Consider the following 27098-nt stretch of genomic DNA (forward strand, 5'->3'; position numbering starts at 1 on the left):
TGAAGCACTCTACTTGGTTATTTCAATGTGTAGCTCCAGCCAGCACCCATTACATTTATCTGATAATTTCTTTTGACAGTGAGGTCTAAAAGGAAAACCTAAGCCCCTTAATTCATACTTACAAAAAATTTTACTGTATTTTCCAGACAGTTATGATGCATTTTATTATGCAAAGGCAAAGGAAAAGATTTTTGTTCCTTTGCCCTTCTTTTCTTAAGAAAATTCAGGAGATATGTGCAACACATTTATGTAACAAAAGCCTTTTTGTACCTAAAAGGAGAAAATCTTCAAGAGTAGCATAATTCTCATTAGGTTGCCAATGTCAACAACTATGCAAGTTGCCTGATACTGAATTACTGGCTCCATTAGGTACCTCAGGTCCTGTGTATCAGACCTTAGTTTACCCTATAAACGGAGAGATTGTGGGCGAGAAGGGAGCAGATCCCAAGACTCATTTAGGAGAGCTTTTTTGGAAATATTTACAATATACAAACAGGAATATCTCCATCTCTCTCTCTTCTTTTTTCCTTTTCGGACTCCTGTAGTCACTTAGAAAACAGTTGCTATTATTTTTTTAAAATCCCTCAGATCAAGACAGAAAATAATGTTTTATCTAATTTAAGAGAATGTAGTGATTTTGAAAATAGCATTTGTAGGTTTCATAGTAATTTTTAATTTCCAGATGGAGATGAAAAAAATATGCTTAAGGCCTGAAAAAGTATAATAAATTCTTGTATATATGTTATCATACCACAGATATTACTGTATGGTAGTATTCATTACTTTTCTACCTGCCCATAATTAGAGAAGGGATTGTCCAAGATGTTTATGAAGTAAAAATGTGCAAGTACTGACTTGGCAGTGGTCTCTATCATATTTTATGAGCAGCACAACTACAACAGTTACAGGCAAACTAAAACATTGCATTCAGTGTACTGGGTCTCAAGTGAATCTACTGTACTGTACTCTGGAAAAACAGGAATTCCTATTTTTCCCTTCTGCTACTTCTCATGATGATTTGGGCACTGGTCAATGATGCTACCAAATCTAATTACCAGTGTGTGGAGACTGAACTTGTAAATTAGGATGCACAATAGAATTTAGGGATTTTGTGAATGTAGATTCTTGTAAGGACAACGACATGGTGAAATATTCAGATTTAATTAATCTCTAGGTTTATTATGGACTGTGAGTCCTTGACTCGGTCACTCTTGATGAAAGAGAAGGATGAGCAACCTCCTAGGGCAGACATTGGTGACAAAAACAATGGGATGAGTGCACCCTCAGCAATTCTGTGGATGACCCCAAGCTGGGGTTTGCAGTGGGCACACTGGAGGGAAGGATCCCATCCAGACAGCCCTGGCAGGCTGAGCAGTGGCCAGTGCAAACCTCCTGAAGTCCATCAGAGAAATTGCGGACGCCCCATCCCTGGCACTGCTGAAGGCCAGGTTGGATGGCGCTTGGAGCAACCTGGTTTGGTGGAAGGTGTCGCTCCCAAGGCAGCTGGGGTGGAACTCTTTGATCTTTAAAGGTTCATTCTTACCCAAGCCATTCTACAATCCCATGAATATTGATATACATATGAAGGCCTCATGAAGACAGCTGAGATTGCAGTTATACAAGAAAATTATGAAACAGTAGTAGCTAATTTCACAACCATACACAACTACCTTTCATGACTACAGTTGAAGGTATTGACTGACCTCAAAACTCTAAAAGCTTAACTTTAGACATCAAATGCCATAAAACAAGTAAAAGTTGGTCCTAATGTCCCTTCAAATCTATGCGCATAAAAAACGTTCAAGTTTCTGCAAATCACAAGTTCGATTTACTTAAGAAAACTCCACTACCTGACATTCAGTAACAGAAAGTGCAGAGTATCATCCTTGTTTTGAGTTTACACTTTGTCTTCAGCTGCTAATAGCACACCACACTAGACCTAATCTTTGCAAAGTACAGTGGTCAGACTGAATAAACTTAAAAACGATAAAACATCAGAACCTGGCCATCAAGATAGGCTCTTATCTTTGTAGAGGTAAATTAGGTGAAAAGGAAATTCAACATGGATTAGGAACACACAGCAGTTTATAACATAGTGTTTTAAAATACAGTAACATGTTCTCAAAGATGAAGCTACCTAAAAGGAGCATCTGCAACTGAGTAGTAAATCCAAGAGTAAAAGAAGAGATTTCATTTTCAGTCAGTTTCTATGTCAGAAAAAAACCACAGCTAAAGCAAATTTAGTCCTTGAATATGCTTATGAAATAGGGAAATTCTTTACACATCAGGTATTTACCTGTTGTATCTATGTTCCAGTTAAAATATTTCGATTGTTTTGAAAACATGATTGCAAGACTTGCCAGAAGAGTGAAACTTATAAGTATTACACATGTAAAAAACCTGTAACCTGATTTACTCCACATTGTTATTTTCCTTCAAGTCTAATGTTCTAATTTTTCCAATCCCAATATTCAGTGAAACTTCCTCATATATGTTGGTTATGCACATACATTCCCCATACAAGTTGATTATGCTTTTACCTTATTCACCTGTGCTATGTGGAAACTCTTAGTATGAAAAAAATCAGTGCTTACAGTATTGTAGCTGTTAGATCATAAGGATACAACTCTGGTGGTGAAAATTTCTACCATATGTAGTGACTAAGTATGGCTATAAATTATTCCTATTTTTATCTCTTTTAGTAGCATCCTGAAGCCATAAGACTGTATTGATGAGGATGATTAAGAATTATTTTTTCTTCTCAGTGGAGGTGCTTTGTGTGCAGAAAAGGCAGCATTTTTATTTTTAATAACAACTGTTAAAAATTGCTCTATTGTTTACTTTTATTAACCTTACCAGAAATTGGCTTTTGCCAGGTGTCAACGTATTCTGGAGGTCTTTTGACACCCAGGTCAATTGGTCTGGCAGTAGCCTCAGGTGTATAAAAGTCATCTGTGAGAAAAAGGAAATGAAATAAGTATCAACAGTGTGGCATCAAATCATGGTATACCTGTATATTGAATATGTTCAAACTCCAGCTGACATGATGTGCAAAACCAACGTGTGTCTCACCCATGATTTTACTGATAACCCATTATCTTCTCATTCAGATAAGTGGAAAGTGATCTGGTTCTACAAAGTCTGCAGTTTAATTTTAAACATTCCTTGAGTAAAGTATATTTGGAAAGAGAAAATTAATAAAATGAAGAGGTAACAGATGAGTTAAACCAAGATGGAAAAATGAGCAGAGAGAACATTCTAGTTTTTCAGTGTAAAGAATAAAATGTCCATTGATTCTTGCAAAGGGCAAAGTCCTCCTTCTCCTCATTACATGATCTCTGGTCATCCTCCATATTAAAAGGTTAGAGCAATTCTGGACCAAATATATTCACCATATTTGGAGTACAGGAGACAAAGTATACACACCATCCAGTTTGTATATAAGAGAAAGTCCTACTTAAAAGTTATATAAACACATTTTTTAAAAAGTAAGTGGCATTAAAAAATCAACACAACTCCTGGTAAAGAACAACTGTTCCATGTGCTGATATTTATAGGGCAGTCAAACTGTTAAATTAATGTCCTGTCTCTACATAAGGTAAGTATGTTTGCTTTATAAAGACTGTATATATAGTAAAGCAAGAAGATGCATTGCAACTTCATAATGTTTGTGGGAAAAACTGCTCTGCACCCTTGCTCATGATGTAAGACAAAAACCCCTAAAATTCATTATGGAAAAAAAAAATCTCAATATTACTTTAATTATCAAATTCCAAACCTGTTCCAACATGATCTAATCACTCTAGCTAAAGATTTCATAGATTTATCATCTGGTTCTCAATTTGTTTTGATATTTCACTAGTATTTTAATGGTATGCAGCAGATAACTTTTCAATTACTTTACTATTTGATCATTTTTGCTGCATGTTCCTCACAAATCCACAGTCCATACATGATAAATAATTTACTGAAGATTAAAGTAAAATGGGAGTTAGACTTGCAGTAAGCTGGGAACAGGATGCAGGTGACCTGGTGCCCATGTCTAAAATATTTGAACATATATATATATATATATAACTGCAATTTGTCTTCAGGTAATTAAAAGTATTAATTAGATCTTCAGCTATACAAAGCACCAGAGTGATAATCAATATTTCATGTCAATGATGTTCAAGGAAGAAAAGGCATGAGAAGACCAGCACCAGCCATAAAAAAACCCAAAAACTTGTACATCAGGAGGTATAGTTAGAGCATGTTTAGTTTCTCAGCTCACCTTTTAGTGAACATAAACAAAATGTGGCAGCACATTGACTAAGTCACACTAAATCACCCAAGTGTATATCACAAGTCTAAATTATTTGTGCATGTTACTGTCTCTAGAGAAACCTATCTCTATTCTGCTTCTAAGAACCTAATTTAGATTCATAATCTTTTCTGAGTTATGTCAGCTGAGCATGAACAAAATATTGTACATGATCTAGTTGGAAGAAGTAGTTTTGTTTTCTTTTCAGAAACATGCACTGCTGTTCTGCCATTAGTAAAGCAGTAATGAAAAGAAAGACAAAGTTTCAAACCACAATATCTTCGTGTTGACCAAATCTCCTATTTTGAGTATTTCAATACACTTTAAAGTTACATAAAAGTTTGTGTTTTCACATGAGGTATCCACACAACCAAAGTTTGCTGTATTTGTCATAGCATTTGCCTTATTCTACCTAATGTAACATGCTTATTAAAGCACTTATCACATTCATTTAAGCTTTTACCAGAATTTAGAATAGATTTATTACTTGCATATGTCTTTGTGTCTTCTTTTAATTTTACTTTTTTTTTTTTCCCCTGGAAACACTCATGGGGTCTGGAACATGTTAAACTAACCTCTCTGTCTTTCATTGTAGGAATACTATCAGAAGGGTGGATGATTTTAAGGGAAATAATGGAAAAAGTGCCCTTGATAAAATAAACTGAAATACCTTTATACTTGAGTTCCTCTGGAACTTGGCTATACACTCCCAGTTTCAAAAATAAAAAGAAAATATCACACAAAGTTAATGGCAATTTTAATGAAAACCATGTATGCCTCCCTTTCACAAGGGAAATAGTTGCTCGAAGTTTGTTTGCTGACATTTGTCAGGAAGCTCAGTAGATCAGGAGCAGTATGTATATGGTCAGGATTACATTAAAAAGCAACCCAGTAAGGTAAGTTACATACACCAGCATGAAAAGCCTTCTGACTAAAATGGCATTCTAGAGAAAATGGCTAAAGCATGGCAAAAACCTCAAAGGGATGCTAACCACGAGGAAGAAGCAATCCCTGCTCCTTTTCCACAGTGCAGTTTAGCACCTGGCACTGCAGCTGGCCAGGAGCTGAAAACAGCCAGGAAAACAGCCACAACCCATCTGCTGGGTGGAAGAAACAAATTCCAGTTATCATCTGGGCCTGCAGGTGCCAAGCCCCCTCTGCATGGGGTGAAACATCTTTGCACTGAGGCCAAGGAGCCAGCCAGGAGGAAGAAATGGAGAACAATCAACAGCAGTGCCAGTCCAGCAGGGAATCAAAACATCCAAAATGGGTCCAAATAATGGAATATCCAAGAATAAGTGATGTCATGTCTAAAGGTAATTCTGAAAACATATTGCTACGTATATAACATATTCCAAACAGCCCATTTAAAAATTCTGATCATCTTAGGCCAAAAGTTGAGGGTTTTGATAAGCCAGCCACAGAAAATAGTGAAAAAGGAACTTTTTTGTCTTTGCTCAGCTGGTAGGATTTGGGGCTCCAGGTTATAGAGTTTTTTCCCAAGTCTCTTTTGCAGACTTAGGAATTCTTTTGCAATAGGTAATTAACTGTACATTGCTTGGGAGAGATACAGAAGATTTCTTTAATTGGTTACCTGAATTTGTTTTTGTGCAAATTTATTTTTGTGGGCACAAACAGCCTTGTGTCTCAGACACTGGCACAATACTGTGATGTACTTGCCTTACAGAAGACTTGGGATTTCACTTACTGATCATCCAGAAAAGTACAGACTGAAAAGTTGTGACAAGATGCAGTCCCCTCTCAATATGCCATAAATGTATGAAATTCACTGGTGATTTCTCTTACACCTCCCAGAAGAAAGGTGCAGCCTCACAGAAAGGTGTCAAGGAGTTGTTGTGGCAGTGGGGTTGGAGGTACAAAGAAGTGGCAGGAGATAACAAAGGCCTTTGGTACTTTGGATACCAAGTTTGACTTAAAGGGCTCACTTGGCAGCACACAAAATTTAGCTAAGAGTAATCTACAGCATATTTATTTAACTTAGAGAAAAAATATACTTATTTAACTTGGCAGTGGAAGCCACTACTGGAAGTATCATTTTTCAGAAGAATTCTAAAAGAAGGTACTTATTTACCAGTGAGTACACATAGCATGCCCAGTAATTAGTAGTTTTGTGGCGACTTCTGACACCATCTACCACAAAGAAACTCTAGTTCTTCCTGGCAACAGGCACTGCTATAAAGACATGGAAATAATAACAAATGGAGGGCACACCAAGAGGGCCACTTACAATACGATTGCTTAAAACAATACTTTAGCAACGTAAACCAGCATTAAGCACAAAAACTTCCAAGCAACAGTTAACTACTATTATGTTTATACTACTGATGTACTTAGCATGTATTAATTTTTGGTGGTGTTTTTAATAACCTACCAATGCCTCTGCCAAGGTTATGACTATAGGGGAGGAGAGAAAAGCTCAATGTACCGTGTAATGTAATTGTGCATAACTTCATAATGTAATCACTCCTGCAGACCAGTGTGCATTCTCCTGTTCCAGTACTCACACCTTAGAAAGCTCACTTGTAAGGTGATTTCTAGTGCAAGTTAACAACAAAACCTTTGGAGCCACAACTACTGAAATCAGGCATTTATTGCTTTAACTGGCTCTGATGTCCTGGAATTTGATGGCCTCATTTAATTCACCAGAAGGACTATGAAATGTCAAGGAACACGTACCTCTAGTGAAGGCATTCACTCCATGTGTAATACAGAAATGTATGCCACACTCTAAACATGTCAAATTTAATTCAGTTTAAATATACAACCATCTCTGCTGAGTTTTTACCATTTCCAACACCACGGTGGGCTTGTGAAAATGCACAGGAACGAGTAGCTCAAGACAGTCTATAATCAGCAACAGGTATTAAATTGCCAAATATACCAGAAAGAAACATTATACAGGCAAAAATGTTTCAAATACACGGAATATCACTCTGGCTATCCTAATCTAGCTAGCATAGAAATAGCAACAGCAGCCAGCAATAATATGGGACAATAGCACTTTTAGTGGGTGGTCAGTCAAAAGTTTGTCTTGAATATGTACATTATTTACTTATTTATAATTTTAAACTTGAACTGGTGATGAGGAATCCCAAAAAGATATATTTAATTAACCAATGGCTGGATAAAAACAGAAATCCACAATGCTATTTGTATTGATGCAATAAATTAATGCTCTATGGAAAAAAAAAAAGATTCATTATGAATTACCATGCAAAATATTATGCTGATTGGATGAAAAAATCAAGAACAACTGAAAAAGGATAAATTATCTTTTCCCTAAGCAGACCTGTATTTTTAATAAATCTTTGTGGTTAGGGATGTTTATTTAAGGATATGTAAATTGAAGCTCTCACTGCCACCTGCTATCCACCAACATGGAATTTTTGGTGCTGAAGTAGCCAAGGCTGAATACTGCACAGCCAAACAGTGCAAGGTCTGAATGTGAGCAGGTCTGGTGTGAGCACAGCACACGCACAGAGTAACTAGAGAGGTACTTGGCTTTAAGGCTTCCCTGCCAAGCCTCCTGACTTGGACTCAAACAAATGGGAGATCTTTCTCAATGAGGCATTTTCCAGTACTTATTGTGGATCTGACATCTAGAAAACATTAGTAAAGAGCAGCCACAGAGTAATCAATCTGTAAATTTACACAGACTGAGTGCCAATATCATTTCACAATCACCCTCGAGAATTGTATAACAGGATTAGTAGAAGCAATTACACATTGAGGAACTCTGAGGAATTAAATTCTGTAATAAAACATGATGAGATATTTTGCAGGGCTCAAGATGACTTGGGGAAGTCACATTCCAATCTTTTATTGATAAATTAAGAAAAACCACCCCAAACCCAGAACTCTACCTGTTGTTGGCACAATCCACTTTGGCAGTGCAGGTGCTTTTGTTCTGGCTGGTGCTAGTGTGGTTTTACTAAAAGCTGTGAGAGAGTTTCAAAAGAAAAAAGAAAAAAAAAAAAGAAGTTGCATGAGAAAAATATTGAATAGACTTCTATGTGATGCCAAGAATTCCACACTAGAGAAGAAGTAACACCTGCTGTGATGACAGACATAGTTTTGGTTTCATTTCTTTTTTCACTTTTTTTTCTGACTGGGAAAGGCTTTACCACTAGACTTATTAATTGATTGAAAAATATCCCCCTTTTTTTCCTCCCAGCAAGATTTAAAATTCCACTAAGTATAGATAAAATTAATTAACTATTTCTTCTCCTCCCCATCCCAGACTGAATAAACATTATTATTACCAGGTCTGGTCTGTGATTTATCCGATGGCTGTGGTCTTGCAGAAGTGAGACGAGTTTTATGAGGTGCTAAAAGAAATAAGGTCCTGTTTCAATGCTGTGTGTAACAGAACATGGACAAAGCAGTGCAATTTGCCAGACAAAAAAGGTCCATGCACCAATGTGATACAGCAAAATGGACACATGAGAATTCTATGAGTTCTAATCCAAAATGCATGTGGAAAATGCTAGTTTCTTTAGTGGCCAGATGGCTCCATCATGCAGTCTGACCAGTTACATTCATATGTAGGTTTAGGAAAAAGATGTAAAATATTTACAGCCAGTTACCCAACTGTATATGGATACAGAGTTAGCTCTGCAAGGTATCCATGGCCTTAAGACATTTAATTAGGTTCTGTAAAAAACAAACAAACAAAAAACCTCAAAATAAAACACTGAACTGAAGCCCCCCAAACCAAAGACTTAGATAAAACTATGCAACATCAAAATATTGCTGAGAAAACAACTGGGAGCATCCAATGCAGACACTGTGCAGGGCAGCTGAGTCACAGTGTCATCAATAAGGTTGAAATCAGAAACCCTCAACCTTTTTTTTATTGTTGCCTTTCACTTGCAAAATAATTTTGATAGTCTAGATGCTATGGGATCTGTGGAAGCTGAAAGCATAGGCAGTAGTCACTGTTATCTTGTGCCCAATTAGCAACGTCTGTAAATTAATTTCTTTTAAGTAGAGCTGGCTATTTGATATTCAAGACAAATAAACATTTGACCCGTAACACTTAATTCAGCCTCTCCAAAACATCAGCGAAAATACAGGAAAGAACATACTACTCATTTTTGATATTTAGATTGGGGAAGTTTTACAGATGTAGATTTTGCAAGGAAAAAGTTGGAACTCAGTTAACTTGATGTTTGTAATGCTGTATACATATGAGTATACAAAACACAGCTCTAATACTGTTTAAAAACTTCATATAATCTTCGATATTTGATGCAATACTGAGCAAATTGCATTTTCAGTGCAAAAAACTAAAATATTTGATAAGGGGAAAAATAAGTTTTCATATATGTATTTGAAGCAGTTTTAAAGGTAATAATGAACAGACCATTAAACTGCATTGTTTTTACTTAAGACCTACAAACTCTCAATACAACAACTTAAGAAAATCTTAAAAAATTACCTGTATCGAACCAAGGAATTTCAGTTGCTTGACCAATTTTGGGCCTGGGTGAAATGTGGTATGTTTCATTGGGAACTGAAAATGGACATATTACTGCTTAGCAAATGCAAATGATTGTCTTTTAAACATACAACATCACAGGTGGAAAGGAAATTCAAACTGTCTGTGCAGATCATAAACAAAAGAGTCAGTGCTAGAAATCTGGCTGAAAATCATGCTTTTATACATGTAAAAGGCTTCTTGTGTCTGGTAAGTTATATATCATTAGTAAGTCAGACAAAACCAGAAAAGATGATAAGGCAATGCCTTTTTACATGACTCTTCAGCCTCGTACATGTAGTACTTATTTCTATAAAGAATCACACAAATAAGAAAAATGGCTGGAAGATTAAAACCAGCAACATTTTGGACATGCACTGGACTGTAACTAACAAATGAACATGACAAAGATATATTAAGGTATTTCTGTTGATTAAAGTGTAGGTTTAGCCATATAGCAAAAGCAGAGAAAGTAAAGATTGATGAAAAATAAACTGATGCAATATTCTCATTACCCAAAGTTATTTTGGACCCATCAACAACATGAACTGTTACAAGGTTAATTGATCCCAGGTGTGTTGCCCTTGGAGCTATAAAAAATAAACCATTGTTCTGTGAGAAGGTAAATTAAAGAAGTTGGATTTCATGAAGGATCTGTCTTCATTGTTTCCTTAAAACCTATCTGCACATCTGCTAGGACAATTTTAACAGACACGAGGCAGACACATTCTGATTAGTCTGGATGTATTTTCATGCTGACAACCAGACAAGAGCAACTGTTCTGCAGGGCCCCCACTAACCTCAGAACACTTGCCCTAAACCTGGAGTTCTGGCAGACTTTGTTCTTTAATCTTGTTGATTAACTTACACTTCTCAAAAAAATTCTACAAGTTTTCAGCAATGTATTTATTTTTCAGACCCCACTCGAATTTGAATGAATTGAAAGGTCTCTAAGTTACTGGATGAAAAAGACAGACTGGCAGGCAGAGGCACATACTATGTGGCTCTTTGTCTTTCAGAAATAAGGTAAAAGTATGGAAGCTGGAAAATAACCTACTTACATTGTATTTTGCAGTAAACATTTGTTAACAATTTTTCCTACCAGTAGCTTTTTTTTGCATTTACACCTTTATAGTGATTTAAACTTTAAAAGGCAAAAAATAAGCCTCTAAATTCTGTTCTCTAAAGTTATTTCCCTAAAACTAAATTTGTAGTGGTACCAAAAGATGGCACTTGTTAACTATGACATGATTGGATATAGTTCTTATTCAACTGAGACTTGGAATCTAACTTGGTTATGGAACAGCCTTGCAAAATCTTTTTCCTTTTTCCTTTTTCCGTCCTTTTTCCTGGACTGTGCCGTTTGATGTTCACAGTAATATATATGTTCACATGGTATATGTGTAGATAGAATATAGTTCTTGAATGAAGAGGGTCTGTGCTTGAAATCCTTTTGGCCATAAAAAGCAGACAAGGAGAAAGAAGTGGGTGTGAAATTACTAAATTATTCATGAAGCTATTTGTCTAAGAATAAAATTTTATCAATTCAGAGGTTAGATCAGAGAGAAGGAAAGTTCAGGAACTGCTCTGTAGTTTCTCCTAACCTAACTGTATTTTCTCCTGTTACCTTCCTCCTCAGCAATTTTTATTGAAATAGATCACTCAGTGGTACAGCTGGAGAGATCACCACCCTTCACTATAGGTATGCATCCCTGAATCTACCATGGCTACTGCAAAAATCACTGGTATTGAAGGCATTTCTACTCTTAGCATGTAAATAACTTGGACTAAAACTCTGTAACCCGATTTTCAGAAGTACTTGAGAAATTGAATCAAATGCATTCAGAATAAGGAAATTCCACCAAAACAAATGAACTTTTTGAATTTAAGCATAGAAATATATTTTTACTAAAATTAATTAAATTTCTCACATGTTTTGATGGCTACTGAACCCATCTAACTGCTTTCCATGCAATTGGTGCTATTCTTGGGCATTCACTTTGATATAATTTATGAACAAGTTCTCAGCTGAACAATGATATAAAATTCTGTCTACTTATTATGCATGCTGCATGACCACAAAACTCAGTGAGACAGCAGAAATATAACTAAGGCAGTGCCACAGCAACACTTCTAAAGTTACAAACTGTAAATTACCAGGTTTTGTTTGTGGTACTTCTGGCCCAACAGCTGTTTTGGATTTGGAAGGAATGAGCAGTGTTTCTCTTGGAGCTGAAAGAAAAGGAAAAAGATTATTATTGTATTCTTCAGGAGTCATGATCCAATGCCATACTTAGCCCACAGAAAATGCATGCCTGAAATGCCTGGAAATGCCTGAAAAAAAGACAATAACAATTCCATGGCTTTCTGGAACCTGAAACAAAATGACCAGCCAAAGCACAGAAAAGTCCCAGCAGTGTGCTGTAGGATAAGTTGAGTTAGTGACTAAAATTCTTGCTCTAAAAGAAAAATTAGGCCACTGATTTTGGTTGGAGATCTGACAAATACATATTTCTGACCAGACATAAGCTGTAGGCTATTTTTGCTTTACTTGACAAACAGAAATGAGAATCCCCTGTGCTAAGATATGTGCACGTGGCAGCAGAATGAATGATAGTGGATGGTGTTATACAAATACCACATTGGAGCATGGTCTCTAGAAATTTCTCCACTGAAAAATTAGAAATACCTGCATCTTAATGTTAAGGAAACTTATTTACCCATTGTTGCCCTTGATGGACCGGTAGTAGAAGATTTTGTAACAATTGGTTGTGGAGTTGTCGGATATATTGCTGTTAAGGAGAAAATGTGAAAAATCTTAGAATATTAATCTAAACAAATTAGCATTTGCTAAAACCTGCAAAATGTCCCAAACTAAGGAGTAGCAGAATATCTTGATAATCAACTGCTGACACACATATCTCTATTAACTTCTCCTATACATTTATACCAAAAATGGGAAGTCACACAGCCCTCCATAACTATTTTTAAAGCTACTTTCATTTCACTGCAGCAGACAATGTCTGTTACTAACTGCACAAGCACATTGTAAAGAAATTCTGCTGCATTTCAAGAAAATGAAAAAAAAAATGCTCACAGAAGAGCACCCAAGATTACCAGTAATCAGAGAACTCAGTCTGCCTAGCCACTGAAATTTGTCAATACCCACATTACTACATTTCAGTCATCATTTGCTATGTGCAATAGACAAAGGAATACCATTGTATATGTTATACATATTTACTATTATTTGTAGTGCAGTTTTGGCTTATTTTGGATTGATCATATGAAATTTAATGCATTGTTTCACCACAAAACTGGCTATGAGTAATCCCATTAAGAAGCACAAAACTTGAAACTTGGGGAAAGAATGATTAAACACAAAATTAAAAGAATGACTCCATTACCAGGTCTGGTGTATGGCACTCTTGGTCTTTCAGTTGGTTTTTGTCTGGTATGAATGAACTGTTTTTCAGTTGGAGCTGGAATAAAAAGAAAAAGTACCCAAAACAATAATTGAAAAAATGCACTGTTTTTCCCAGCACACAAGGAACGTAGGTATGATCTGATCTAGAATAAGGCAGATTATGTAAGAATAAACTGAAAGCTGGAATTCCTGCAAAGAAAGGAAAACAAATTAAATGGTTGCTTATACAAGAAGACTTCTAAAAAAAATACACAAATTTTTAGCTTTGCATCAAGCAGTCTGGGATAGAATCATTACCATCTTCATACTGTGATAGGACAAAAATAGACAGTGGTAACCTGGGTCTTCCTCATCTGCCACACATGAGTATATGAGGACAGGATTCCTTTTTCAGTGGAACATTTATGTCAAAGTTGATTTCTAAATTAAATTATTTTGTTATTTTGTGGGAATGATTTAGCATTGTTATCTTCACACTATTCAGATTAAAAAATCTTGTAAGCTCTAAGACGATATTCTCTAAAAAAGGCGGAAAATAGAATAATTATTTATGAAATAACAGTTACCAAATGTTGCTTTTGTTCTTTCAGGAATATGAGGAATCATAGTAGTATCGTGTTCATCAAAGCTTGGAAAAATCTCTGTTGAAAAAAAAAGTCAATAAATTATCTGAATAATGAAAGGCATCTCCCTTTCCTCCTTTTCTCCAAAAACCTTTCAGTACTATACTGTATACAACAGGAGAGGGATTTTTAAAACAGCAATGGTATTTACTCTCAGAAATTTATGATTAGGAAACAACAGTAACAAACCTTCAGTAAAATCACTGATTATATTATGTAGATCTGTTTAATTTATGATGGGGAGTCACCTAAGCAAAATGTAACTGAAGGGAATCCTCATTCTAATCTGGGTGAAAATACATGTAAAAAGAAAAAGCAATGCAACACCGTTAGGTTTCTCTCATAAGAGCTTCAAAAACATTGTGCAAACTACTAAAATATGTTGCTCAAATAGAAGCTGCAAATAACTTTTTATCCTTGATTATAAGATATAGGTAGATACTTTTTCTTCTGTTAATATCTGCATAAAATACAAAAACTCTCGAACTGTTGAAGTTTCTGTCAGATTTAATTGCATCTCTGCAGAGGTTTCTTAACTTAGAATAACAACCAGGTAACAGTGGATGCACTGATGATTATTCCCCCCACTGCCACCCCAAAAGCAATTGCTCAATTATCCACTGAAGCTTCAAAAAGACCAGATAATTTACCAGGCTTCCTGTATGGAGCATCCGGCATGGGAGTTGCTCTAGGTTTAAAAGGAATATGTTGTGGTTCTTTAAGAGCTGAAAGAAAAAAGCTGTTTTAAAGCTCTACACTTTGACAAAATTAGGTGTGTTGCACAGGCACTGTATGTCACATGCTTGCAAAGAAAAAACAATCCCTACAGGACAGCCTAAAAAACTGAGTGTCACATACACACAGGAACTCAAGAGAAAACAAAATCCTGAATGAAAATATGGGTGGAAAATTAATCAGGTAAGAAAAATCTAGAGTCAAGCAACAAAGCCTGAAAGAGCACAGACAATTACAGGGAATATATTTCCATCTGTATTTCAGAACTCATAACTGCAATACTCATGGTGTGCTAGTCTCCTACAAGTGTCAAAGGAATTACAATGTGTGTGGCAGGGAAAAAGATTTTATGTGAAGACAAGAAACCAGCTAGGAATCTTTCAATACCTGCAACAGAGTAGAACGTAGTTCAGGTAGTAGAAAAGAAAACAATTCAAAACCACAAACAGATTATGTGAAAAACAGACTAATGATATATAAGCATTGGCCCAAGGAGTACTGAAAAAATAATAATGACCAGTTCAAGGTAACAAATTTACCTGCTGCTGTCTTTTGGTGTTCAACTGTAAATGTACTAAATGCCAAAACTCCATAAAAACAATAAGATACCCAGAGTTAGTGGTGAGGATAAGTTAGTAGTAAAAATACTTCCTTTAAAATGACTGTTTTGTTTTCTGGAACACATTCTTTTTTTTTCTGTTTCTTTGTAAAATTAGTGAATATACACTCACTCAAAATAATGTTCAATGGATACTCTCAGACCTGTTAGAAGTTACAGAGGTTTGGCAGTTCATTACTATGTAAATTCCTATTAAGTTTATTTTTAAGGGTGACCTTCCTTTACCAGGTCACACAAACCTATGAGCAACTTCAGAGAGAGTATTTGGAGTCATATATAAAGGCCCTCAAATAGGTTTTTCTCTAAGCATCTTTTGACAGGCACAAAAGAAATGCAATTTCTTCCAACTTCTCATAATATTTGTTCTGTGTTGTCTACCCTGATGCAAAAATTATTCATCAGTGATAGATGTTGTGTGGCAGAAAAGCAGAGGCAACTACTAAAACTCAGACATTAAAAATAGAAATCAGCTCTGTTTTCCTTGACACGCCCATTTAATGATCATCAGAGAATGTATTTTTAATATGAAGAAAAGTTAATCAACACTTGATTCACTGAGGAAAGAGAGGCCAAAAGAACCCCTGGATATTCAGGCACAACAAAACAACAATGTATGTACCAGGTTTTGTGTGTGGTAAGTCCGGGCTTGGTGATGCCCTGGGCTTGGAAGGGACTCGTCGACTTTCTTTGGGACCTGTGGAAATGAGCAAAGTTTGAATTTGTTATTGAGGATGATGATTCTTGGACCTGTGAAGATGTGCAAAGTTTTGAACACATTGTAGAGGAAGATGATTCAACATAAGTATTTCTGTTTTTCTGATGAATCAGAGGATTCGTTTTCTGCTAAGAAATTTTTTATGGATTATTTCTGTCATTTTAAAATAATCCCAAGGAGATCTCCTGTTAGTGCAATCAATACAATGCCAGTGCAGAGACCAAAGACAAAGTGATTTTTACAGTGCAGTGTCAGATCAACTCTCCACTCCTAACATCAATAACAAACACAGCTTTCTACAGTGTAAACTGCTGTAGTTCTAATACTTCCCAGTTGTGCTTCACGAGTGTTTCATGTTCCAAAAACCTGCTGCTCATTCAAATCAACTCTGCATTTAAAAAAAAAAACAACAAAAATCCTCAGCAAAGCAGTCAAAGCAGAAGAAACATGGAAATTTACCTCTATTTTCAAATTGACAGAGCTATATCCAATCCAATATTTTGGGAACAGCAAAGTACTGTAATTTTACACTTTTAAAGAAGCAAGTCACAAATATTTCTGTCACACTCTAAGGAAATCAAGATGCAGATTTTCCTGTGTGCAAGGGCTAAGGATGGGTGTTAACCCACACCTGTCCATTGTGTGTCATTGACCTGTATGATATCCAGCTGAGTATCTTATCCCAGCTGAATAGCAAAATTTGATTCTGACAGCAAAGCACAGCCTGTACAATAAATATCTGTATGTCTTCAGAGAGCACTTAAGTTTTGAAGATCTTCAAAGTGATGAAACTTTCACGCACTAAAGGACAAAATATTGATAAGCTTACTTGCTCTAGTTGGAGGAACACGTGGACTGGGTGATGTTTTAGGTTTGGAAGGCCTGTGATACGTGTCTTTAGAAGCTGAAAGAAAGAAACTGGGTTAAGCATTACTAAAGTAATAAATAGCTTCAAATACAAATACACTGCTCTGTAATGGGTGTTGTCCTGGAATGATTCACAATATCAGATTCAAGTGACAAAAATGCCTTAGTTAAATGGATCTGCCTCAAGCAATCATATGACCCAGGATGAATGAAGTGATTGTGTCCTAACAGTAAAATTGAGGTTTGAGTGGAACAGAATTATTTTTCCGTCCTCTATGAAGGACTGAATTTCATTTCACAAAGCTGGAGGGGAAGGGAAGAAGAGAAAGAAAACCTTCAGGATGCAGCTCTGCCCACCCATGGTGCCCTGCCCCTGCAATGGTGTACCTCCACAGGATTACTGAGAACACAGGATTAGGATCCTGCTCTGATCTGCCCTCTGCTTCTTACCATTCAATGTTGAAGGAAATTTTCCTATTTAATGTGCATAACAACTTGAAAGAAACAAGGATTCTCCTCAATTATTTCATAAAAATAAGAAGAGACTGAGGACCTTGACTGTTAAATTATTAAGGAACATGCAAAGAAAGATGAAAATTTTTTCAGGTCTGCTTTTGACAATTTGTGCTGAAGAAGAACGACAATGTGACCATTCAAACAAGAAAGCATCATTACCTATGGTTGCCTTTAGTTTCTCAGTTCTAAACCTAATTGTTTCCAGAGCTGCATTAGCATAATAAAACAAAAAACCAAAATATTACTAAGAACAATCATTGTCTGCACAATAATAATTCCATCCCTACTAGGGCTGATGACAGATATTCACTCCTCCCTGAAACTCAACATCGAAGTATTATGTTCCTCAGAATTTCCTCCAGTTTAAGGTAACAGCGCTAATACAAAACAGATCCCAAATAGAAATCTGAAGTTTTTCTAAATGCCACAAAGAGACTGTGGGTGGTTTTTTGTACCTTCAGCTTTGTGTGCTTTCCTGACTTATTTCAAGGTTTGTTTTCAAGCCATAGGTGCAGACATACTGGGGAGAAAAGGAACCTGACTCCCTGTCTCTCTGCCCATCTCTTCACCAGCACCATCCAACACTCCCTGTATCTTGGATACCCATACTGGGCCTGGCTAGGATGGAGGTTATTTTCTTGATAGCAGCCCCTGTGGTAGTCTGCTTTGGATTCATGGGCAAGGAAGTGCTTATAAAATACCAATGTTTTAGTTGTTGCTGAATACACCTTGTCACAGCATCCAAGAAGTCTTTGTTTTTCACTCAGCCCCCAGGCAAGAGGGCTGGGCTAGGGGTGGGCAGGATGGACACAGTCAGGACAGCAGAACCACCCTGGCCAAAGGGATATTCCACTCACATATAGTCATGCTTAGCAACAAAACTTTCCAAAGCACCCATTGCTGCTGGTGGTGCACTGGTCTGCCTGTGGGAGGGGGTGGGCAGCTGCTTTGTACCACTTGCTTTCTTCCACCTCTTTTTATCCTTCCTTATTAAACTGTCTTTATCTTGAACTATGATTTTTTTCCCCCTCTTTTCCTTTTTTTTTTTCCCCTTCTGCTCTTCTGATTCACTCCCCAGAGCACTGTGGGGTGGAATGAGTGAGAGGTCAGTGTGTCTTAGCTTCTGCCCAGGGACAACCCACTGCAGTGCCTCACATCACACAAATGTGAGTTGCATAATTTACTTTCTCCCTCCTTAGTTCCCCCAAGGTTGTATATGGGTATAACAACCCATGCAGATACAATTATAGGAAGTATTACACATTCCTAAATCTCTGAACAACACAAGAGCTCTGGAAAAGTGAACAAACAAGTATGAATTCTGGAAATGAAGAAACAGGCACACAATTTAAAAAATACAGAGGAGAATCCTGCCTCTTTGCAATGACACCCCTCATTCTCACCTTCACTTTGCCAGAACACAAGCAAATTACACAGAAAAGACTTACTTTCACTGAGAATTGTACAGAAAACATCCATTGCTGCAGTGACTTACAACGTAATAAAGAATTGAAGATATTTTCAACTTACCAGGTTGCTTATAAATTCTACATGTCACTGGATTTTATCCCTCAAGGAATGTTCTAAAATATATGCCCAAGGAATACATACAGATCTGAAGCTCCACTGATTACAGCAGAATCCATAAGACACATGTGTCAGCATGAAAAGGTAAAGGAACAGTGAACATACCAGGTCTTGTTCGTGGCACCTCTGGGCTTGGTGATGTTCTAGGTTTGGAAGGAACATACTGTGGTCCTCTAGGAACTAAAAAAAAAAAAACAGCAAATATTAGATTTTTTTTTTATTTTTTGGGAACTGATACTGACAGAAAGCATAACACTAAAGAAGAACACATGCCTTTGGGACCCTTTGGAATCACAAAAAACTTGAGTAATGGAGGAATATGGAGGCTTGGTACATAACAAACCCCAGTGCTGATGGAAAACCTCTGTAACAGGACAATATAAAACAAGGCCAGTATGGTTGCACAGTATAAAAGGTGAAGCAGCACATGACAGAAATGGAGTATAGAGACAAACAGTCAAAGGTAGGTTGTGGTGCTTTCATCCCCTTTGCAGAACACATTTGTGTGAGAAAAAAAGAAAAAGACGATTATGAATTGTTAGTGAAAATCACCAGACCCCCCCCTTACAGGATGAACTTTAATAGTAAAAAAGTTATGAGTGGAGTGCAATGAAGCAGTGCTCGTGATGGCCAGTGAGAAAAAAGCTAAATGTGATGGTCCCCAGGTGATTAACCCTGTAGGTAAAACTGTTACCTATCGTTGGTTTTAGTTGATCAGTTCTAAGTGTTATAGATTCCAGGACTGTATCAGAAACAAAACAGAAAAGATGCTTTGAAAGTTGAAAAGCCACAATTAGCACTACTTTCTGAATCATGTACTTTGTATACTGCCTCATACAGAAACAGTTGTATTAAAATAAATATCTGAGAAAGCAGCGTAACCTCCAGCATAGTGTGAGCTTAGTTCTCCCATAGACTTCAGTGAAATATCCAAATATTTTCATTTTGTTATTCAGAAAATGGATGTTTAGGGACACGAATCTCTTCCCTGGGTGATGTGTTTCCATTGCACTCTATGTACACAGCTAGAATCAGACAGCACTTGCTTGTGTACTGTACACTTATTAAAGAGCATTACATGGTGTATTGCATTGCCAGTCATATAATTCAGCTCTAAACTGGAATGGATCTGGAGTCCATTGGTTTAGAGTCATAAGGATGTGAAACTGATGTGTCAGTTCTCTGTCAATTCTTCTGTATGGATTACAGTTAAAAAAAAATAAGAAATGTCTTTGTGTATTTTAAGACAATTACAAGATAAGTGGATGATGCTGTAGAAAACATTCTGTGTATTACAGATTCTTGAAGAAACAGTAAGTTGTTGGGGCTTTTGTTTTTGTTTGTTAGTTTGTTTTAAACACAGATCAATACAAACTCATAAAATTTGGGTGCTGAAACCATAAACCAGACTACCCTAACAATGAAAAATGGTCACAAAGGGGAAAAAGAGGGCGTATGAGAAGTGGCATCTTAAGGTGTAACTTGGAAACAATGTTTTATAATCAGATGCCATGGTTAAAAATTTATGAGAAGACAAAGATTTTGGCTGTTTGCTACATGAAGAAATCACATCTAATAGATAACATCAGATTTCAAAAATATTGGTCTGTGTCTACAATTTAAATGTCTTCAATAAAATGTTTATCCTTAAATTTTTCATTTACCAAAGGATAATGGATGTTGATATTTGAGACCCTTGAAATTTTCTGATGCTATTTCCAATGGGAGAGCATGGGACAGAAAGTAACTTTTTCTGCCTACTACTGAATTTAACACATTTAATGACATAAAAATCCAGTATTTTGGGATACAATATAAAGGATAATTAATGCCAATAAATGTTCATAAGCAAATACTAAGTATGTATGTATAACTGGGCCAAATTTACTCCTTCATGCAGAAAATAATAATGACATGAAATTAATTGATTGTGGCTTAGAAGGGAAACAGATTTATTTTAACAATGCAAAGCAACGTTGGAAAGAATTTTACCTCCCAAGTAGCCTCAGTACACACTTTAATTGCTTTGTATTTGCTTTAGTTAGCAAGATTAATCTGAGTGTAATAACACTATTCTCATCCTGTTTCTTGAAGTAGCAGAGGTTTATTCTTTTGCTCAGTGAATAATACCTAGCAAATGTCACTACTCATGAAAACTGCAATTAAATTGCTGAACAGAACAGAACTCCATTCTGTTTTAACTGGCTCAGGTAACTAAACAGCTGCTCATAAATACATTTCAATCCAAAATAAACCGTACTAGAAACAATCACAAAGTAGATTACCATCTTTGGCTTGTGGGATGTGAGGTTTGGGTGAAGTTTTAGGCTTAGAAGGAACACGTTGAGTCACCTTTGGAGCTGGAAGAGAAAATGTGGGCAATGAGTTAATTAAATTGCACAGCAATTGGCATCTGATAGCAGCTGAACACACAAGCACAGAAACCTCACACCTGCAACTGAGAAGAAGTAGGCAAATCAGGTAATACACTCCACGTGTTTATAACAATCTAAGCAAGAAAGTGGAATTTTAGTCATTTTTGAAGCTCAGTTTTTGTTTGTGTTTTTAAAATAAAAACTGGAACAAGCACAAATAAGCGTAGTTATGAGAAAGGTGATTCAGAGCTGCCAGCATAATTCCTTTTTCCTTAAAGGAGACATTCCAGCTATGAAGAGAGCAATACACCCAACTGTTTTGAATGCCAAGCAAGATAATTACCTAGAATAAAAATGAGGTTAAATGAAACAATAAAAATGAGGTTAAATGAAACAATAAAAATGAGGTTAAATGAAACAATCCTGAGGCATAATGTGACTAATTTCAATGATGCTTGCAGTGATGTAAATAAAGCAAACACAACAGCTTGCCAAGGAAATATTATTACCTATGGGTGACCTTGGTGGTTCAATTCTAAGTGTAATAGGATCCAAGACTGCAACAGAAACAGTGTGACAAAGTGAGTAAGGAGCAAGCTCCAAAAATTTAAAATTACTCCAGTGGTAGGTAGAAAAGCAGGCACTAACACAACGCCACAGTAATATGGATCTTCAAGCTGACTTTTAAATCATGGGCAATTAAAATTCTTAATAATACAGGTAAAACAAGAAATAAGTAATTGGACAAACTTGATGGCAATAGAAGCAAAAATATGTGGATATAAATCAGTAAATGCAAGAACAAGCAAGAGAAGAGATTGCAGAGTTTAACTCAGAGACAGCAAGAGATTTTGATGTACAGAATGTCAGGAGTCCCCAAACTGAACTCTGTTACTTGAAAGTAGTGTGCTGACTGTGACAAAATAGTTGAATTTTTCCTCTGAAGTGAGCAATTAAGCCGAGGACTAAAAGGCTGTTATAAGTAGAGCTGTATTTATTAATAATCTGAAAAAAATTCATTTATAAAGCCTGTTCATTTTTTCTCATATCCACTTACAATCTGGATCACAAAACCAACATATCATGCCCTTTTCCTGATCACAAACTGTACCAAATGAGACAAAAAATTATGAGATGGCAGAATCTATAAAAAATTCTTGGCAATAAAGAATACCTTATAAAAGAATTTTAATGCACTAATTCTTTCCTCTCAAGGCAGTAACAACTAAAGTAGCATATAACACACAGATATACACACCTAAAGATAGAACCTGTTCTATAACCCACATTCACTTATCTCCCAAACTTTCTTATGCATCTACCCATTTTAAAAATGGGCTTCACAGTAAATAACACTATAAAACTTTGATTGCAATTGAGGGGGATAATACTAAAGTATTTATTATATGTCTATTAACATACACAGTACAATATTCTATAGTATTAATATTGCTGCAAATGAAGAAAAAAACCCAAAACAACCAGTATTAACTTATACTGACAGTGCCCAGATACTCCACAGAAATATAAGACCAGTCACTAATTTTTCAAATGTCCTCATTACATATGCCTGGTTTGCAAAGACTTTGCCATTGTTCAAGCTCATCAGTTATCTTTTGAATTCAAATTCAATATATTTTCCTAGAAAATATATAGAAAACACCAATTTCTATTTTCAGGTTGCGTTTGAAAAATCAGTCATTTCTTACAAAGAGAAAAAGAGCTTCCAATAATAGAAAGATATTTATATTATTTGTTAGGTCTGCAAACTGTCTTCTGGAGCAATGTGGTTTCCTTGTGTACAAGTATTATCCAAAAAGATTGAATGTCTCTTCTCCCCACCTAGAGGAAAACAATAGTAGTTCTCTTCTTTACTTTCTGCACTAATAGCAAGTCTAATTTCCAAAGAAGTGCCTAATCAGACTTAGCTTGAGGTGTTTGATCTTAGCAGATCATTTGGGCTTCAAATGTGAGGAATGTGTATTTTGAATAGTGGGAAAAGTTTGTTTTGTGAAAACCTGCATTTAAGCTGAAAGTAAATGGTGCCATAATAAGTCACATTCAGGTTCAGCAATGGAGAAATGAAGTCTAGGAAATGAGCCTCTGTCCCTACCAATGAACAACCACAGAAAAATGAATTGCAACATGTGTTCACTGCATGAAATGTTGTTGGATATGAAAAAAACAAGCAATGATTATCCATTTTATGGATAATCAAAGAGCTGGATGTTCTTGTGCAGCAAAATTAACTTCTCATAGTTTAGTCAAAAGCCAAGGAAAAGACTGAACAAGCAATGCTAAGAAAAGTTTGTTATGTAACATTGACCTTGACAAATCAATGCCATTAGAGTTTTGAGAGTATTTCATGGTGTAGAACTTGTTGCAGTTGAAAACTATGAGTTTAAGTGAGTTGCTGCTACTTGACCAAACCAAACTGATTCTATTTTATCAAATAATTTGAATAAGGCTTCAAGCTGTCTTTGTCCTGTGAGGTATCATATAGGCAGTCAGCTTCATCCAGGTTTTAAAGACCAAAGCTGCTGAAAACATCTTGAAGCCCTTCTCAGAATACAGCCTGCACAGTAAATGCAAACAGTGATCCAAATTTTCCTGTGCATTAAATATAGCATTTCAGGGCTTGCTGCTAAGGAGAGACCCTTGTTCATTGTCTGCATTAAAAATGTATATATTAAACACATTGTATATATTCCCATACTAAAAAAGGCCATATATTACTTTATATAAACTGTGTTCCTCATCGAAAACAAAATTACTTTTTTTTTCTTTAAATTGAACACAGGTTTGGATGCATTAATTGAATAAATGCAGTATTTTCCACACATGTGAGAAATTGTCAAGCAATATGCCATAAAACTCCTTTCGCAGGAATTATTTAGCAGTGTGTAGTTTTAAATGTCATTTTAGATTGTTATTTCTATATTCCATAAAATCTTGCAGTAATTTTTATTCTTTCTTCTTCTAATGTAAATGAAACTTTCAAGTAAATATGTTTAAAGTGATATCCTGTCTTTTAGAAGACATGTCCATGTTAGAAACATGGAGAAATAACCAAGCACCAAGATCAGACTTCCATTTGCTGGGTTTGGACCACACATGAATAAGCAAGAAGCCTCCAGGAAATGCTGTTTTCAACTGCACATATGATGAGAGCAATGAAAAGAAGAATGACTAAGGATGACTCAATCATTACCCTCTGTAGTCTTGGGATGTTCATATGGGTAGGGACTCCTAGAAGTGACTGACCCTGGCATGGCTGCTGTTGGAATAAAGAAAATATTCTTAAGAGAAATACAGGTGTATCTGTATCTGTTTTGTAATTGCTGGTACAGCTCAACTGCTCTTTCTCCCCAGCTAAATCCACCTCTTCAAAGCTCTTCAAATGGAAACACTGAGAGAATGATAAATTTACTGAAATCACCCAATGTGCCTTTTGCTGCTTTTGGAAAATAAAAAGTGCATTTATGCTACAGGAACACACTGGGAGAGGAGCTCTCTAAAGCTTCACCTTCCTGTTTTACTGAATTTTTAAAAATCTCTTTATGGCTGTAGATCACCAAAAGGAAACAATTCCAGAGAACTCAATTTTCTTTGGTAAATCTTTCAGCTAATTTTCCTGGGTTTCTCCCATAGTGATACAAAGGACAGATATGAAAGGCTTCAGGTGTAAATAACTGTAAAGTCCCAGAAAGCAAGGCTGAGGATCCCAGCAGATTATCTAGTGCCACTGCACATAGATCATCAAGTTGACAAGCTTCTCATCTCTATCTAGAGTACTTAATTGGGTTTGAAAGGAATAAAACCCAAACACTCTGAAAAATATAAAGAACTATGAAGTCAAAATTGGTAGAATTGTTTGATATTAGTGTGACTTTACAAACAAAATCCATTTTCATTTCTAAACACATCTACTATCATTGAGTAATCTTTGTAGTTACCCTTTAAATTTTGCTTTGTTTACTCTGTTTTGACTCTTAGCCTCTGTTTCTCCCAATAGATTTTAATTAGGAAAAGAAAAAGTGATTGATAAATATTGTATGATGTGCCTCAAACTATATTTATGGACATACCAACAATTTGTCATATTGCAACTCACAAGCATTTTAGGACTCACAAGAAAACTTATTTAAAAGAGGTTACCTTAAAATTTTGAAATACAATGAAATCTGAGACCTAACACTTCCAAAACTCTGTCAGTTTAGACAGAAAATCACATTCTTAATTTAAAAGTCTCTATTTCCCCACATGAAGGTTTATGGTGGTTTACCTGGGTGGACAGTGTTTAAATTTAAAAGACTGAATTATTTCAGATTTCCAAATTTTCCCTCTTTATGAACATTTTTATAGCTTAGACAGCTTTTGTATTTGATAATATTGCCATTATTTTAAGAAGTCAAAATACTCCAAGATGTCTTCAGGGTAAATAATTTTTTAATCTAAGTAAATGGCCAGAGGAGTTGTGGAGCCTCAATCCCTGGAGATATTTTAAAACTTTTCTGTAAATGTTTGTGTGTACAATAGAAAATCCATCATTAAAATTTCCTTTTCTGAAAAATGGAGAATGTTTAGAGAGGTGTTCATGTTAACAATAGTAAAAGTGAGGACAATGACTGGGCATGATCATATTGGCAACAAAACCTTTTTTTTTTTTTTTTTTATGCAGGCAACAGATTCAGTTATCTAAATGCCAAGAGAGAGAATAAAACAGTGGTTAGTTGGAGAATCTGAAAATTATTTAAATGTTTGGGGATTTTTTAAATGAAGCCTTTTTTTTGTCCACTGCCAAAAAAGGCAAATACTTTATCAGAAACAGCACAAAAATCATGTTAATAATGGAGTCAAAATTCATTGCTTTACCCAAAGGCAGTTATTTTTCAGTACATATATCATTCATTATTTTGATTCACTCTTAGGGAAAGGTGACAACCACTATCAGGACACGATCAAGTTTCTAATTTAAGCTAAACTTCCAGGTGATGCTGGAACACAGAGTGGCTCCTGCTTTTTGGCCATTTTGCCACCTACCCAAAAAGTCAGCTTATCCCCATGCCCTGCATATTTTATGGCTCAAATAACATTTTCTCAACAAGGATATAATTTGTCACCTCAGAACATATGCCAGTTTCACTGCCTGCTTACAAGAGAATCATGGCAAGCTTCATCCAGATCAAAAAGTGTCTCAGGATTCTACCTGATTGATTTCTGAGACCACTCTGGGACAGAAAAAACCAGAGGCATGTGTACAAATATGGAATAATTCCATTTTCCTTGTAGGCATACAGAAACTTGTTATAGAGCCACTCAGTGTGAAAATGCCAGGAAAAAATCTTGATCTTGTCAGTCCCAGGGTATAAAACAAATCTATGCAACTGTTTCCAAATGAGTTGCTTTTTTTTTTCAGCCATTTCAAAAGACAACATGCAGGACTCAGATTTATATTCAGACATAGACACCTACAGTAGGGACAAAAGTAATGATTCCTCTAATACAGTACTGGATTTTCTACACTAAAAAATAATTTTAGTGCAGGAGCTGTAATCAGCATAAAAATCTAATTATGCACAGTATTCTGAGACAATTCCAAGTCATAAGTCATTCCTTTAACAAGCTTCACAGGGAATAATTTGGCCTGAAGAGAGTTAATTTCTTTTTATGAGCAAAAAATAATTTGCAAGGAACCTGGAAATAATTTAATAAAATCATCTGATCTCTTCCAGCATTGAGTAATATAGTCTTACAATAAACAATTATGCAATTTCAAACTTTCTAATTTCATTATAAACCATGTAGCACCAGAAATATTTTTACAACTC

At 35.8% G+C, this 27098-nt stretch overlaps 1 protein-coding gene across 35 annotated transcripts in view; it reads right to left on the reverse strand.

The window, feature by feature from the left end:
• ABI3BP (ABI family member 3 binding protein) overlaps window positions 1-27098 on the reverse strand; it is a 127412-nt gene that overhangs the window by 25851 nt on the left and 74463 nt on the right. For 19 of the 35 annotated variants that reach the window (XM_072933340.1, XM_072932376.1, XM_072933125.1 and 16 more), the window contains 17 exons: window positions 24479-24544; window positions 21777-21824; window positions 21178-21252; window positions 19587-19634; window positions 18998-19072; window positions 16752-16826; window positions 15827-15901; window positions 14504-14578; window positions 13797-13871; window positions 13211-13285; window positions 12524-12595; window positions 11961-12035; window positions 10319-10393; window positions 9765-9839; window positions 8587-8652; window positions 8188-8262; window positions 2857-2952 (listed from right to left, as the gene is read on the reverse strand). In XM_072933340.1, the coding sequence (XP_072789441.1) occupies window positions 2857-2952; window positions 8188-8262; window positions 8587-8652; window positions 9765-9839; window positions 10319-10393; window positions 11961-12035; window positions 12524-12595; window positions 13211-13285; window positions 13797-13871; window positions 14504-14578; window positions 15827-15901; window positions 16752-16826; window positions 18998-19072; window positions 19587-19634; window positions 21178-21252; window positions 21777-21824; window positions 24479-24544 (1221 nt within the window). The remainder of the gene's footprint in view (window positions 1-2856; window positions 2953-8187; window positions 8263-8586; window positions 8653-9764; window positions 9840-10318; window positions 10394-11960; window positions 12036-12523; window positions 12596-13210; window positions 13286-13796; window positions 13872-14503; window positions 14579-15826; window positions 15902-16751; window positions 16827-18997; window positions 19073-19586; window positions 19635-21177; window positions 21253-21776; window positions 21825-24478; window positions 24545-27098) is intronic. The other 16 variants (XM_072933389.1, XM_072932677.1, XM_072932633.1 and 13 more) reach the window with 12 other exon arrangements.

Source organism: Taeniopygia guttata, chromosome 1 (assembly GCF_048771995.1).
Source record: "Taeniopygia guttata chromosome 1, bTaeGut7.mat, whole genome shotgun sequence".
Lineage (NCBI taxonomy): Eukaryota > Metazoa > Chordata > Aves > Passeriformes > Estrildidae > Taeniopygia > Taeniopygia guttata.